The 12,888-nt window shown below is 35.8% G+C and overlaps 1 protein-coding gene across 3 annotated transcripts; it reads left to right on the plus strand.

The window, feature by feature from the left end:
• Positions 1-532: 532 nt before the first annotated feature.
• LOC137730276 (purple acid phosphatase 2-like) lies at positions 533-11,641 on the plus strand. 3 transcript variants are annotated; one of them, XM_088678346.1, is made up of 9 exons: positions 533-540; positions 8,838-8,997; positions 9,288-9,485; positions 9,653-9,767; positions 9,992-10,221; positions 10,405-10,543; positions 10,762-10,982; positions 11,155-11,274; positions 11,453-11,641. In XM_088678346.1, exons 1-9 carry the CDS (start codon positions 533-535, stop codon positions 11,639-11,641), a joined length of 1,380 nt encoding a protein of 459 aa, XP_088534472.1. The 3 variants fall into 3 exon arrangements, with proteins under 3 accessions (XP_088534472.1, XP_088534471.1, XP_088534473.1); XM_088678345.1 differs by lacking the exon at positions 533-540 and having other exon boundaries at positions 8,791-8,997; positions 11,155-11,273; positions 11,440-11,641; XM_088678347.1 differs by lacking the exon at positions 533-540 and having other exon boundaries at positions 8,848-8,997; positions 11,399-11,641.
• Positions 11,642-12,888: the final 1,247 nt, after the last annotated feature.

Below are 12,888 nucleotides of genomic sequence, written 5' to 3' on the forward strand. Positions count from 1 at the left end.
CTTAGTCTGTATGAGGGTGAGCCTTTAGATGATGCAACAAATTTTCAAAGCGTTGTTGGGGCTCTCCAATACCTCTTATTCACACGGCTTGACATTGTTTTCGCTGTCAATCAAGTCTGTCAGTATATGCATTCACCCACCACTACACATTGGGCTGCAGTCAAGCGCATTCTTCGCTATCTGAAGGCCACTCATGATCGCGGTATAGTTTACAAACCCAGTTCGTTGTCCCTAACAGCCTTTGCAAATGATGACTATGCTGGTGACCCAGATGATCGTCACTCCACTGGTGGTCATTGCATTTTTCTAGGGGATAACTTAATCTCTTGGAGTTCTAAAAAATAAAAAGGTGTATCTCGCTCAAGTACAGAGGCTAAGTATCGACAAATGGCCTATACCTCCGCCACTTTATCTTGTTTCAGACACATGTTTCGTGATCTTCATCTTCCTCTCAATCCACCAAGATTGTGGTGTGATAATATCAGTGCATTGGCAGTAGCTTCCAATCCAGTTTATCAGGCTCGTATGCATCATGTGGAAGTTGATTATCATTATGTTAGAGAAAAAGTAATTCAAAATGAACTTGTTGTGGGATATGTTTCATCCGCTGACCAAATCACAGATATCTTAACAAAGGGTTTGTCCACAGCTCGTTTCAGTTATCTCCTTTTCCAAGCTTCCTGTTTGTCAACACCCATTCAACTTGCAAGGAGGTGATAAACCAAATATTCAAGATATTTCTCCATGTCAGCCATGCATGGTAAAGGACTCTCCAAGTCAGCTACACAAGTTGGATAATCTTCAAACTCTTCAAGATAGAGAAAGGAATCACAATCCTTCCTTATCTAAAACTCATGTGTATTGAATTTCAAATGTAATCAGATGATATGTTTATACTGTAACCAACCTCATCTTGTAATCTCTATATAATGAAGTCCATACCTCACTAATAATTAATTGAGTTAAGTTTATGCAATCAATCTTTGCAACCCTATCTTAAATTCTTTCAGATTATATGTGTAGTAGTGTTCTTTGGTTTTTTTTGGGAACTAAATACTATTTTGCTTCTCTTGCGGGCAGATTCGCAATTGGAATGTCTACATTTTTCTCGAGTATTGAATTATAGTTGGAACACTCGGCTTAAGTGCGTGTCTTTTTGGAATAGTTTGCATGGATACACTTTGGATTCTACGAAACATACTTCTCATATATCCAATTTCTAATCACACTTTAATAATACAAATGAAACACATAAAACATATGCGAATTGTATTACAGTTAGGCCCGAAGTATTATTGCACTTTTTTAGATGCACATTCAACAACTTTAACTTTTTTGCAAGTGTCTTTTTACCGTAGTGGTGGAAAAGTGTTGAGCCATTGCAGGACGGCATGGGTTTAAACCTCGTCAGTGGCTAATCTAACATTTAATCTAACAAAATCTATCGTTTGACAAAAAAAAAAAAAAAAAAAAAAAAAAAAAAAACAAACAAACTTAACTTTTTTATGTTTAAATATGAAAATGAAGAGCCGTGTCTCAAAATAAATAAAAGCTGAGAATCACATTCACCTACATTGTTCTACACGTTGTTGTTACATCACTCCTATGTAGATACAAATTGAAGAGCCTAATCTTAAATAAAGTAAGCTAAGAGCATCTTTAATGGATATTGTCAAACATAAAATATTAAGTTAGTATTTAATAGTTTATGTGATGATTTGATAATTTTATAATATTTTACTTTCAATGTTATAAAAATAGCATTATAAACATTTTTCATCTCTTTGAGGAGAAATTTTGGGATTTGGTTTTCAAGCCAACTTACTTCACTTTGAACATTTTTCATCTCTTTAAGGAGAAATTTTGAGGTCTGGTTTTCAGGCCAGCTTACCTTTCCTTAAGAGTGAAGAATGTGATTAGTTAAGAAATGTGGTTAGTTGTAATGTGTAGGCAGTTAAGATGGTTATAAGGATAAGTTTGTTAGAAGTTGTTGTGGTAATAACTAAAGAAGTTAGAGGGCATTATTGTAATTGAGTACATCATTTAGCTCTATAAAACCAAAGTGTAAATTGCCATTTATGGCATCTGGAAATATACAATCATTATCTATCAACACATACTCTCTCTTAGTGCTCTCTAGTTTTTCATCTCAATTCTTTACATTTGTTCAAAGATCTTATTAAAGCTAGTATGGTATCATCGCCGGCAAAGGCTCACGGCCATTTCTGATCTTGAAGTTTTCATCTCTTCCCCTGATTCAACTCTGAAGGGCTTCTGGTTCTTGGTGGTGAATCAATTATGCAGTTCTTCGACAATTGGGTTTTGGAGGTTCGCGAAATTGTTGATGTTGCTACTCACTTATCAAGTACTATTGTTTGTATTCTCAATCAGTAATTTGGGGATTTGATTCGTTGGTATTCTACATCTGTGTTAACTGCTCTGCAATTTAAAGTTTTTCAAGATTATGTGATTTGGGAATTTTGAGTTGATTGCTCGAATGTTCATGTGATTTCTAAATTTTTTGTTTTGTTGATAATTCAAGAAAGTGTTAGTCTTTCTTGATATTGCAGAAAGTATCAATCTTTCTTGATTTAGCTGAAGACATAAATCTTTCTTCGCATATAAGGTAAGCGTCAATCTTCTTGAATAGTAAGAAAGTGTCAATCTTTCTTGGATAACTAGATAGTGGTGAGTATCATTCTCACTTTAGTGGGTGAAATTCTTCTCTAAAGTATTACAATTTGTGTTTCTTGAGTATTTCATCATGTCTACAACTACTGTTAAGGTTGAGAGTCTTTTGGGCATGCTTATAATAAAATTGAAGGATGACAATTTTGCTAAATGGGCATTTCAATTTAAGTCAATTCTTAAAGGCTATAAAATGTTTGGTCATTTTGATGGTACTGATGTATGTCCACCAAAATTTGTGATACATACTGACATTGGAGTCACAACTGAGAATACTACAGCATATATTGAATATGAATCAACTAATATGGCATTGCTCAATTTGTTATTGGCAACTCTGTCTGATGAAGCTATTGAATATTTTCTTGGTTGTAAAACTGCATTTGAAGTTCGGTCAAATCTTGTGGAACATTTTGCCTCTGTGTCTAAGTCCAGGATTAACCATTTGAAAAATGAGCTGCATACAGTACAAAAAGGATCAGATTTCATTGATAAGCATTTGTTGAGGCTTAAGAACATAAGAGAATAGTTAACTGTTGCAGGGGAGTTTATTTCTGACAATGATGTAATGATTGATGGTCTTGCTAGATTACCAAAGGAGTATGCTATAATTTGAACAGTTATTCTTGCTAGAGAATCAATTATTACATTGAAAGAATTTTGTGCTTAGTTGTTAGGTGCTGAAAAACAAATTGAAGGAGAAATTAATGTGTTATCCCAAAGCATGGCTACATTATACACTCAAGGATCATCTACAACACAGAATTCATCTAATGCATCTGGATCTAATCCTTTGGGTCATTATTATGTCCCTACAACAGGTGGTACAATTACACAACAACAATTTTCACAACAGCAACTTCCACTACCACAGTATCCACAGCAGCAGTTTCCACAATAGTCTCAACTCGTTGATTCACATTCTTATGGTTTTGCTTTCATGGGCAATGGATTGAACTCTGGTAGTCCAAGATAGAACTTTGGTCAAAAATCATTCAACGGTTCAAATTACAAAGGTAATAATTACAAGCTAAATGCTGGTTATAAAGGCAAGAATTTCAGCTCTGGTGACTCTTCAGGCTTTCAATCTGGGAATTCAAGACTTAATGGCTCTAATATGTGGTCTGGTAGCATTAAAAACAAGTTTAATGTGGTAATTGAATGCCAAATATGCAATAAAAGAGGTCATACAGCTGTCAATTGCTTCCATCAAAATTCAAATACACCAACTATAGGTTCATTGCTAGAATGTCAGATTTGTAGAAAAATAGGACATTCTACACTATAGTGTTTTCACAGGGCAAATTATGCATTTCAAGGTCCTTTTCCACCTACAACATTGAATGTTATGGCAACACAACAAACACCTCAATATGTTCAACAAGATTCTTGGATTGTTGATACTGGAGCTTCTCACCATATCACTGCTGATGTAAATACACTCAATCAAGTCACTCCATTTGAATGTTGTGAGAAAATCACAATTGGCAATGGCACAGGTCTAACCATTAACAATATTGGTTCAACTACACTCAAACACAATTCCCATGAATTGATCCTTAAAAATGTGTTACATGTTCCTAAAATTGCAAGGAGTCTTCTTTCTGTACGACAATTATGTGATGATAACCATAGTTGGTTTATTTGTGATGGGAGTGAGTTTTTTGTGCAGGACAAAAAGACAAATAAGGTTTTGTATAAAGGAAACAGTAAGCCTAGGGAGCTATTTGAAGTACCAGTTGTGAAAAGGATCAAGAGGAGTGCAATCTACAGTGCAGAATTCAGCTTTTTTGGAACAATTGGTAAAGTTAAAACAGTCCAATATAAGTATAGATATAGATAGTACTCATAATATGTGTACTCATTGTGTAAAAGGCAAGATGTCAAGGATTCCTTTTTTTCTATTAGAAGTGATAAATGTTCTCTGCCATTTTAGAAGGTTCACTCAAATATTTGGGGACCATCTCCTGTAAAATTTATTGAAGGGTATAGATACCATGTAACGTTTGTTGATGAATATACAAAGTATGTGTGGCTTTTTTCATTATGCAACAAATTTGATACAATTATTGTGTTTGTAAGGTTCTATAATTTTGTTCGCACTCAATTTGGAATTGTAATTAAATGTTTACAAACTAATGGAGGAGGAGAATACACTAGTCTTGCATTTAAAGCTTTTCTTTATTCAAAAGGGATTGAACATATAATCTCTTGTCTTTATACTCCACAACAAAATGGAGTGGTAGAAAGGAAACACAGGCATGTTGTTAAAACTACTATCACTTTGCTTATTGTTGCTGGTTTACCTGCTGAATTTTGGTATTATGCATGTGTACATTCAGTGTTTTTTATCAATAGGATGACATGTAAGTCTTTGGCACCGGAATCCCCTTACAAAAGATTGTATACCAAGCAACCAGATTTGAAGTCTATAAGAATATTTGGTACTATTGTGTATCCATGGTTAAAACAATATAACAATAATAAACTACAACCAAGATCTGAGAGATGTATTTTCTTGGGATATTCAATGGGTTATAAAGGTGTTATCTATTACAATCCCAAAACTAGGAAATCCATTGTTTCAAGGCATGTACTTTTTGATGAAATCGTATTTCCTTATATTCAAGACTCACAACATAACATCTCTAAGCAACCTTTTACATCATCTCATTCGGTTAGATAAGTCGTTGTTCCATTTTCAATTCCAAAACAGGTTCTACATCATGAAAATGCAGCAAATCAAAATGGTAATCTTCATTCAGCTTCTTCTCTAAGTCAGTCTGGGAACATTTCTTTACAATATAAAGGGTCTTCCAATATTTCTATCAATTCCAATGCTTCTACAAACATAGAAAATCAAGATATCAGTAGTCAAGTCCATGGCTCAACATCTACAATAGGCAATACTCTATCCTCCTCATCTGATACGCCTTTTTTGCTTCATGTCCTTAATCTTGCACAATTCCAAGTAATACTCACTATTTCTTCTTTACCTAACACTCATAACATTGCTCAATGTTTAGATCATGGCATCCAAACTCAACTAAGGACAGGAGTTATTCAAAGACAAAACTATTCATGCTTTGTTGCTGCTTTACCAAAGTTACAATCATTACAATTTCAAGATCCTAGTGTATCATTAGAATTTGATTACATGTGTGGAGAATTCTCATTCATTGTTGATATAACTAAGGTTGAAGAACCTAAACATTTTAAAGCAGCATCCACAATAGTACAATGGCAAAATGCCACGCAGGAGGAATTTGATGCATTAACAGCTCAAGGAACTTGGAGATTAGTTCCCCCTCCAACAAATAAAACTGTTATTGGGAGTAAATGGGTATACAAAGTCAAAAGAAATCCTTATGGGACAGTTGCAAGGTATAAGGCAAGGTTGGTGGCACAAGGTTACAGTCAAGAACAAGGTCTAGACTACTCTGAAACATTCAGTCCAGTAGTTCAAAATATTTCAGTGAGATTACTTGCATTGGTAGTTCAAAATAATTGGAGTTTGAGACAATTAGACATCAAGAATGCATTTCTACATGGGGAACTTGAGAGGTCTACATGAAACAACCACAAGGTTTTTTGAATTCCAAGCATCCAACACATGTTTGCAGGTTAATTAAATTTCTATACAATCTCAAACAGGCTCCAAGAGCCTAGAATTCGAAGTTTACTAATTTCCTGCCTTCCCTAGGATTTAAAACCTAATGTCTGATACTAGTCTATTTCTGAAAGAAGATGATGGAGATGTGATTATCATGCTATTATATGTGGATGACATAATATTGACTAGTTCAAATCCTGCAAAGATACAATCTGCCATTTCCCAACTTGCAGAGGTCTTTGATTTAAAAGACATAAGACAATTGACATATTTCTTAGGACTTCAAGTTCACTATCAATTAGATGGATCTATATTTGTTAATCAATCGATGTACACAAAAGAGTTGCTAAAGAAAGCAGGCATAGAGTCATGTAAACCCACTTTAACTTCATCAAAGCCTCACTCTCATATACTTGTTTCTAAAGGAATTCATGTTGACGATCCAACTCATTATAGAAGCTTAGTAGGTGCACTTCAATACCTTACATTTACAAGACCTATATAACTCATGTTGTCAATGTTGTTTGCCAATACATATGCATTTGGTTAAACGGATTTTGAGATATTTGGAGGAACCATTCATTATGGTTTGAGGTATACAAAATCAGCTGACTCTACCATTTCAACCTATTCCAACTCTTATTGGGCGACAAATATTAACACCAAGAGGTCTATCACTGGTTATGTGGTTTATATTGGTTATAATCCAATCTCATGGCAATCTAAGAAGCAATCCATAGTGTCTCGAAGTTCCACAAAAGCTGAGTATAAAGCTTTGGCTTACTGTGCAGCTAATGGGTTTTGGATCCATTCATTACTGAAAGATTTGAACCAGTTTATTCCCATACCACCTCAATTACAATGTGATAATTTGTCAGCATTAGCCTTGTGTTCTAATCCAGTGTTTCACTCAAAAATTAAACACCTAGACTCAGACTACCCTTTTGTTCGAGAAAAAAAAGAGTACAAAAAAGGGATATTATTGTGCAATACATTCCCATTGAAGAACAAGTAAATGATGTATTCACAAGGGGTCTTCATATTCCAGTCTTTCTTAAACACTACAACAATCTCAACATTGGAGTTCTTCCTCAACAGTCTACAAATGCATCAGGGACTTAGTGTTCTTGAAGATGTCTTGCTGTCAATCTAAGCTCTGGCAGCTTAGCGTGAGGGGGGAGTATTAACCATAGTCATTAGTGATGACATGGTTACTAAAGAGTGAAGAATGTGATTAGTTGAGAAGTGTGGTTAGTTGTAATGTGTAGGCATGTAAGGTGGTTATAAGGATAAGTTTATTAAAAGTTTGTGGTAATAACCAAAGAAGTTAGAGAGCATTATTGTAATTGAGCACGTTATTTAGCTATATAAAACCAAAGTGTAAATTGCCATTTATGGCATCTGGAAATATACAATCATTCTCTCTCAACACATACTCTCTCTTATTGCCCTCTAGTTTTTCATCTCAGTTCTTTACATTTGTTCAAAGATCTTAGTGAAGTTAATAATTGCTACCTCATCTCTCTTGATTTTTCATGGTTACATGGTCCACTTTTAGTCTCATCCCTCCCACATAAATAGAATATTTTTGCCAACCACCCCCAACTTCAAATGATGTTGATTAATACTTTATTTTATCACTCTTAGATGAGTTTAAATTTCGAGATCCATCTTATGAATAGACAAATCTCAAAATTCAAACACATGCACTAATAATAATAGAGTGGTTAGTATTACCACTATTTAAGATGGTAAAAACAAATGCACATTATAAAAATCTCTCCCCTCTCACACTATCCGGATTAGGGGTGTAGTACCCAACATCATGAAGAGATCCTTTCATGATCTCTCACACCAAACCCCACCACTCAATTAATCTGAGCCCTTGAAATTTGATCCAACAGTTAAAATTATTTTTACTTTTTAAAGGACTCCTGTTTGTAATCGTTAGATCAAATTTCAAGAGCTTGAATTAATTGATTGGTGGATTTTGGTAGGAGAGATCTGGAGACGATCTATTCCCCCAACATCCTCTTCTCAATATTATAATACGACACGTGGGAAAACAAAACTGCACCAACACAAAACAGTAATTCTACCACATCGGCAAATCGGCAAAACAAAGGCAACGGGAAAAACAAAACTGCACCAACACAAAACAGTATTCATCGCACATCGGCAAAACAAAGGCAACGGGGAAACCAAAGTTCATAGCATAGACTCATCGAGCTTACCACTAAAGCCTAAACAGACAAAGCTAAAGAAAAATGGAAGACAAACATAAGAATCTGCTCAAGAATTCAAACATCACAACATCACCAACAAAGAACCCACCTAAGACAAAATCCAGGCCAACCCAACTCTCAGTTCATTCAAATACCTCACAGTATGACAAATTACAGAATTTTTGTTTGTTTAATTTTATTTAACGGTTTCATGTATATTTAAGGAGGATGAGGGTTCAGAGCAAATGGAGTGCTGTGGATAATATGACCGAGATGGGTGTGGGGAGCTTAGATTCTTCTACTTGCTCAAGGGTAACCATTTTTGTAGTCTTGGGTTTGGTTTTGAACTTGGCAGTGGTTTGTAATGGAGGTCAAACAAGCGCTTTCGTGCGGAAAATTGATTTCAGCGCGGATATGCCGCTTGACAGTGACGTCTTTCGAGTCCCTCCTGGGTACAATGCACCTCAACAAGTATAATCTCTCTCTCTCTCTCTCTCTCTCTCTCTCTCTAGAATTACGATACATTGTTAATGCAGTTCTGTCTTTTGTTTTGATTGTTTACATTCTTTTGAATTGTATGGAACCATATTTACAAGACCCGTTACTGTTTTTTTTTTAGTTTTGATTTCAGAATCTTATTGCTTACTACATAAGTACATAGTCTTGCTTCTTTTCTTGATGGGATTGACTAATTTGTGTGGTTTCGAGCGTTTATTTTTTTTATTTAGTTTACTTGTCTGAAATGTTTGTGCTGAGTAAAGGTTCATATAACACAAGGAGACCATACGGGAAGCGCGGTGATTGTGTCATGGATCACTGCCGACGAACCTGGTTACAGTAAGGTGGTTTACTGGAGTGCAAATAGCGAGAACCAGACGGCTGAGGGCATAATTACAACTTATACTTTTTACAATTACACTTCTGGTCACATTCACCATTGTATCATCGGAAACTTGACGGTACGTTTCCTCTGCTTTATGTTGTGCCTCATTTTTTATTCATCTTCAAGTGCATAGTTTCTGGAATTGGTCCGAGAGTTTTGGAATTTGCTGACTGAATTACGCATGTAGCCTAAGTACAAGTTTGTAGATAATAGTATGTTCTGATCATCTAAATTATTATGCAGTTTAACACCAGATATTACTATGTGGTTGGAATTGGCGAAGAAACTGAAACGCAGTTCTGGTTTACAACTCCTCCTGAAGTTGGGCCGGACGTACCTTACACATTTGGTCTCATAGGTGAGGATGTCATACCAGAAATGGATGCATCGTAACGTGATGTAACTAATTAGACTTGCTTTAACTTTTGGCTTTCTGATTCAAAGATAAGTTCATGCTGTTTAGTGGGTTGGAAAGTTTTGCTAGTTTAAATGTTTTGAAACTCGTTCCTTGGTGCGCAAGTTTCTAATTTGAAACAGTATGCATTTTGTTTTTGGCCTTAATCACTGGGGTTTTATTTGCAGGGGATCTGGGTCAGACCTTTGATTCAAACAAGACTCTTACTCATTACGAATCAAACCCGCTGAAAGGACAAACAATATTGTATCTTGGGGACCTCTCCTATGCAGATGACTACCCGAATCATAATAATGTTAGGTGGGATACATGGGGAAGATTTGTGGAGAGAAGTGCTGCTTATCAACCTTGGATATGGACCGCAGGGAATCATGAAATTGATTTTGCCCCAGAAATTGTAAGCTCAAAACTAAACCGTCCTGTATGATATAGCTAATGGACTAGGAATATAGAATCTTCCTCGACTATGATCCCATTGTGTTTACAGATTTAAACTGGAATTGCTGCTCATTTCACGAACGTATATTTTGCAAATGGGATAAAGTATTTTGCTAAAAGAAGCTTGGTACTTTTGTTGCAGGGTGAACCAATACCTTTTAAGCCTTACACTCACCGGTATTATGTCCCGTATAATGCATCGGGGAGTACTGCCCCATTTTGGTACTCAATCAAAAGAGCTTCCGCATACGTTATAGTCTTGGGTTCTTATTCTGCATACGGTAAGGGAATAAAATATAGGTGTCTCTGTGTGTGTGTTTGTGTGTGTGTGTGTGTGTGTGTGTGTGTGTGTGTGTGTGTGTGTACGTATTTCGTTTTCTGTACAGAATACATACTATATCTGAATTGGTGGTCAGGTCATCCTGCACAATGTTTTCGTTTAATCGAATGGTTCTACTGCTTAATGTGACATATAATCATTTCCTTTTTTTTTGTTAAGGTACATACACTCCGCAGTACAAATGGCTCCAGGAGGAGCTACCGAAAGTTAACAGGAGTGAGACCCCTTGGTTGATTGTTATAATGCATTGTCCATGGTATAATAGCTACCAGTCGCACTATATGGAAGGAGAAGCCATGAGAGTAATGTTTGAGGCCTGGTTTGTGGAGTACAAAGTCGATGTGGTATTTAGCGGTCATGTCCATGCCTACGAGCGATCTGTAAGTGCCCAGTGTATATATAACATATATGTGTGTGTGTGTGTGTGTGTGTGTGTGTGTGTGTGTGTGTGTGTGTGTGTGTGTGTGTGTGTATTATTAAGATTCTCTCTGCAGGACATCCATTCATCAATTTTTGATGTCTTTATTTGACTAGTGATCGGTTATATCGCAGGAACGCATCTCCAATGTTGCATATGACATTGTGAATGCTAATTGCACTCCTGTAAAAGATCAATCTGCACCCGTCTACATTACTGTTGGTGATGGAGGAAATCTTGAAGGCTTATCGACCGTGTAAGAACATCAACATACACGAATAGATTCAGTATTTTCCTATTAGAATTGCATACTAACGTATGAATATTTTTTGCTAATCAATTACCATCAAGGGCTTGACAACTTTTCAAAATACTTAGAAAGACTTAGCATATGTGTTTTCATGCTTTCTTTCGCGGTGCATTATGACGGAGCCACAGCCAGATTACTCAGTCTTCCGGGAAGCCAGTTTTGGTCACGGCATCTTTGACATCAAGAACAGAACCCATGCTCACTTTAGCTGGCACCGCAACGAAGATGGATATGCCGTAGAAGCTGATTCGCATTGGCTTTTCAATAGATACTATTATCCCGCTGATGATTCAAAATCCACTAGTGCCTAATTAGTGATGTATAATACAAATGTATGAGTAATTACAAGATTCAATATTCCAAGAAAGAATATTGAAGATCATGAAGTAACCTTCACTTCAGGGAATTTCAGGTGTTGTTCGGATTCATCTTCTCATAAGGGAATTTCAGGTGCTATGAAAAGATTAATTAAGGCACGAAAAAAAATTGGATACAACAATTGTCATCTTCTCATCACGTGACTAGTTATCTGATAAGAAAGATATATAGAATATAAAACCGGTTACATTTTCTCAAAATCTTTTGGCAAGATGAATGCAACTGTTCCTCAACAAGTGACTTGGCTCATTTCTTACGGTAATATTCTCAATATTATGGGCGAGAAAAATGTTTATATATTTTTGTATTTATAACGGGTTATTTCTACTTATGCATGTCTAAAGAGTGGCATTCAAATATAAGGCAAACTTGAATTTGATCCATAAAAAAAACTTAAAAAGTGATTAAATGGAAAGGGGGAGCGGTTTCAGTCCCACTTCCAGGTGGGAATCACTTTTGGTATAAAAAATAATAATATATATTAGGCCACTTACTAAATCCTAAATCCGAGGGTTGCGAGTTAAAAGCTTAACATATGGTAGGAGACGTGTTATCGCAGTAGTGGAAAGTAATTTATTTATACATTCTGGTATGGGTTTAATTCACATCAATCCTCCTCCTTTCAATAACTAACAATTTAATCAACTACCACTATTTGTCAAAAAAAAAAAAAAACAAAAAACAAAAACAAAAACTTAATGTATTCAAGCTTCTACATAAAACCCAATATTTGGGTATTCATCGGTCAGCATCTTTATCTCACTGACCACCTATGTGGCCCACTAAAATTGCCACACGTGTCAAGTAATATATTCTCAAACCCTGGCCAGCTTCACAACCAAACATTCATCTTCTTCCTGCCCTTCTTGCTTATGAACAGATCTCGTCAACCATCAATTTGTAATTATTATCCTTATACTACAAGGAATTTTGCTCGTACTGGAGTCTGTGACTTGTATATATCGTACTCTCTATACGCCAATGAAATCATTCAGTTTAAACTTATTGCCTCGTCGAATCACGTATTTTCTCTGCAAATTTTCCCCGTTGCCTTATTCTTACATCACTGCATGTTTCACACATCTTTCGCCTCTCTATCTTGACTTGCAGACTTGCAGTGTAAACTCCATATGCACTTTTTAGTTTGATGAATACACATAAACTCCAAATTTAATAATTA

The sequence above is a fragment of the Pyrus communis genome, chromosome 10, assembly GCF_041283825.1.
Source record: "Pyrus communis isolate YQ-2024b chromosome 10, ASM4128382v1, whole genome shotgun sequence".
Classification (NCBI taxonomy): Eukaryota; Viridiplantae; Streptophyta; class Magnoliopsida; order Rosales; family Rosaceae; genus Pyrus; species Pyrus communis.

Coding starts and splice junctions, on each gene's coding strand:
- LOC137730276 (XM_088678345.1), top strand. CDS start 8,791: ATGACCGAGATGGGTGTGGGGAGCTTAGATTCTTCTACTTGCTCAAGG. Junction 10,544..10,761: donor GGGTTCTTATTCTGCATACG/GTAAGGGAATAA, acceptor TTTTTTGTTAAG/GTACATACACTCCGCAGTAC. Junction 10,983..11,154: donor TCCATGCCTACGAGCGATCT/GTAAGTGCCCAG, acceptor GTTATATCGCAG/GAACGCATCTCCAATGTTGC.